At 43.5% G+C, this 3,881-nt stretch overlaps 1 protein-coding gene across 1 annotated transcript; it reads right to left on the bottom strand.

Annotated features, from left to right (window-relative positions):
• LOC111535155 (HLA class II histocompatibility antigen, DRB1-9 beta chain) lies at positions 1–2,739 on the bottom strand (the record flags this gene model as incomplete). Its single annotated transcript, XM_031935703.1, has 4 exons — positions 1–387; positions 1,210–1,233; positions 1,749–1,859; positions 2,442–2,739. Coding segments are annotated over 4 exons (447 nt in total), but the record flags the coding sequence as incomplete, so codon positions are not given.
• Positions 2,740–3,881: the final 1,142 nt, after the last annotated feature.

Genomic DNA, 3,881 nt, shown 5'->3' with positions numbered 1-3,881 from the left:
TAATCTTCTCTTTTCCTTTTCATTTTTTGTCTCTGGAGCCAAATGGACCAGATGATATTTAACTCCATCTTTGAGAAACATTTAATAATGTAATGTGTTTGTGGCACACAGGGTTTGGAATACAGATGCACGGGAGGCCGTAGGGTTAGGTAAAGCGGAGCACAAAAGTTGAAGATGAGGTGCTGCCATCAATGCTGGGACTTCAGGCCAAGGGCAGGAGTTGAGGAAGCCGCAAGAGAGGACGTTTTCTGGTTGCTGAACCAGTAGCAACCGGGTCATGAGAAAGCCCTCTTTTGTGGAAGAATAACAGCCAGGCTTTTCATTCTGCAAAGCTGGGGTAAAAGGTTCTTCCCTGAATGTGGTCATCTGCACTTCAGCTTAGGAGTCCTGCAAAAGACAGAGGAGAGTGTTGTTTTCAATCCGGTTCTAACAACAATTTTTCTCCCCTCTTTCAAGGACTCAGATGAGAGCACTGCAGGAAGAAGAAAAACAAGTTCCTGAGTCTCCCAGAGCCAATAGTGCCGCAGAGCACAGGCCTTTTCTAAGTGGAGAGGAGGAATTTTGGCGTGAATTTCCTGATCAGAAATTTGGATCCAAAGCCTTTCCTGTTATGTCTGTCTCATGCCTTATCACTTCTACCATGATTCTAGTGTGTCCGCAGTTTGTTCCTTCAGGTGCGTTTGTGGTCTCCTTGACTTCAAGCAAACCTTCACACTGAATGTTACAGTTCTTAAAGGTGGCACAAACGCAGAGTGTGGAGCAGCAACATTTATTGTGAAGAGCAAAAGAACAAGGTTTCCACAGCACAGAAGAAGACCTAACAGCTTTGCCGCAGCTCACTGGGGTGGCCAGCTTTTATTCCCTTATTTGTCCCCACCCATGTTCCACTGATTGGTCCATTTTAAAGAGTGCTGATTGGTCCATTTTAAAGAGTGTGGATTGGTCCATTTTAAAGAGTGCTGATTGGTCCATTTTAAAGAGTGTGGATTGGTCCATTTTACAGGGTGCTGATTCGTCCATTTTACAAACATCTAGCTAGCCACAGAGCGCCAATTGGTGTCTTTTTACAGAGCACTGATAGATGCATTTACAAACCTCTTGTAAGACAGAAAAGTTCTCCAAGTCCCTACCCCACCCAGAAGTCCAGCTGGCTTCATCTCTCATTAGGGAAACCGTATCTGTTTCTAAAACAGGATTAAAAGGTATTACCTGTTGGCTGAAGTCCAGAGTGTCCTGGGAAAAAGAGGAAAAAATATACACTTAAAAGATATGGAAGCAAATCAGTCCTCCAACACAATGTCCCAGCCCCAGATCTTCCACCTGAGATTTCTCTAACACCACAACCCACACTAACCATGGCAGAGAGGAGCAGAAACAGACCATGTGACCCATGAAGCATGAAGTGTCTGTCACAGGATCCAGTGTAACTGCATTAGCCTTAGTGGCTCTCCCTTAATTTGCTCCAGGATCTCAAACCAAAGGACCCCTACTTGTTAACCTTTCTCTTGTCTCTGCAGGCCACAAGCTATGACATAGTAACCATGCACTGATGATTTATATGCATAGTAACCATGCACTGATGATAGTAACCATGCGCTGATGATTTCCGGATTATCAGGACATAAGAGCCATTTGGGAAAAAAAGGCTTTTTCAGGACCACTTGTATACTGAGAATTACCCTCAGCAAAGCCATAGTTCCTCCTCAGGAAAAGCCTATGGAGAGAGCCAGTTACCACAGGCTCCTCACCTTTCTGATTCCTGAAGTAGATGAACAGCCCGGCCCCAAGGAAGAGCAGGCCCAGCACAAAGCCCCCGACTCCACTCAGCATCTTGCTCTGTGCAGATTCAGATTGAGCTCCTGAGACAGAAAGCCAGGTTTAGTGATGTTTATTCCAAATTGAACCTCTTTAATTGAGACTCATTCAGCTGATTCAGATATTACAGCATTGATGTAAGGCACGAGTTCAACATCTGATCCACAGAAAACCTGAGACTTAATGAGGCTAAGTAGTTTGTCTGGAGTGACACAGCTAATAAAAGGCAGAGCTGAGACTGGACTTCTCTTACGTCAGGTAGGCCCCTACACTTCTCCTCTTCCCAGATCACAACAAATAAATCAGATCAACAGCACCAGAAACTCAGTCTCAGACCCAAAGGCAGGGCCTGGAGTCCAGGGAGAGGAGGTGACCCTGACCTGTGACATCACAGGAGGTTCAAAGCAGGGACAGCCTCCCCTTTCTGCCAGTAATCACTACTTCCCCAGAGGATACAGGTGTTTCTAAAATGATTACAGAGTTGCCCCCAGTGACCTGTGCTGATGGAGATGAGAACATGGAGCAAATGAAAATATGATGTAGGAGATGAGAAACCTGACACTCAGGGATTAGCAGAGTTTGCTTCTTTGTGGTTGAGAAATGTATGAAGTCAGAAAGCTGCTCACTCCATTCCACTGTGAGAGGGCTCATCACACTTGGGTGCTCCACTTGGCAGGTGTAAACCTCTCCACTCTGAGGAACTGTTTCCAGCATCACCAGGGTCTGGAAGGTCCAGTCTCCATTCTGGATCAGGCCTGTGGACACCACCCCAGCCTTCTCTTCCTGGCCGTTCCGGAACCACCTGACTTCAATGCTGCCTGGATAGAAACCACTCACAGAGCAGACCAGGAGGTTGTGGTGCTGCAGGGACTGGGTCTTTGCAGGATACACAGTCACCTTAGGTTGGACTAGGAGAAAAAAGGTAGAGGGAATGAGTCAGGAAGACACAATAAGTCTCCTTGTTTGGCTGTTTGTCTGCTTCTCTGCAAATCCAGGCTCTGACCTTGACCAGGCCTCCAGCACAGCTGGCCATGTGGCCTTACAGTGTGATCAGCCTGGAATTTAATCTGGATAGTAAGGACCCATTAGATTTGAGAGATGTTGTAAAAAAATTGTATTTGTTTCTTCATAGCTTGAAATTGGCATGCATTGTCAAAGTGTTTACAAATCTTTTAAGTACAGAGTGTAGTATATAAAACTGATATCTGAGCCAGGTTGTCTGGTTCAAATCCAAGGTCTGCCTTTTACTGGTTGATCCTGGAAGAGTTATTTGATTCTTCTGTGTCTCAACTTTGTCACCTACAATGAAGGATAATTATACTAATTTACCTCTTGGAGTTATATGAGGATTGATGCACGTAAAATATATAAAACAATGACTGAAGATAGCCTTCAATTTATGAGGTCAGAAAGCTTCTCACTCCATTCCACTGTGAGAGGGCTCATCACACTTGGGTGCTCCACTTGGCACCTATTTATCGTTCTCTTACACCTTGAGAGAAGAATATGATTTAAAACAATGTGGATAGATAAAGGAACAGAGTTGGGTACATGAGGAAACCGAGTATGAAGTTTTAGGAATACTACCGCCATGCACTCACACCTTAGAACACCACAGAAATGGTTCTGCCTCTGAGAAGGTGGGTCAGACAGAAATGATTCTCCAAATTTTTATGTTCCTAGAAAACTATGAGTCCTAAAGCAGAGAGAAGGGTTAAGGAACGTCATTTTAGTTTCAAAAGTTCTTATATTTACATTTAGCTGATCAATGCATCTCCCGTGCAACACAAACATAATTATTATTAGGCTTATCATTGTGGAATGATTTTTCTTTCAGAATGACATTTGGATTAAGGCAGTATCTGGGACTCATTACTTGGGGTGCTTATGCCCAGGAAAATCCCTGACACTGACACTAGCACACTCTCAATAAATAGTTTTTTTTTTTTTTTTTGGAAGTAAGAAGAAATCTAGAGACAACAATACCACAAAATGGTAGATTTAAGATGGGTTGTAAATCATTAATAAAATTTTTGCAATATACTTTATTAAATAAAAATGTTCAA

This window comes from Piliocolobus tephrosceles, chromosome 5 (genome assembly GCF_002776525.5).
Source record: "Piliocolobus tephrosceles isolate RC106 chromosome 5, ASM277652v3, whole genome shotgun sequence".
Lineage (NCBI taxonomy): Eukaryota > Metazoa > Chordata > Mammalia > Primates > Cercopithecidae > Piliocolobus > Piliocolobus tephrosceles.
This window is presented reverse-complemented; position numbering and strand designations above follow the sequence as displayed.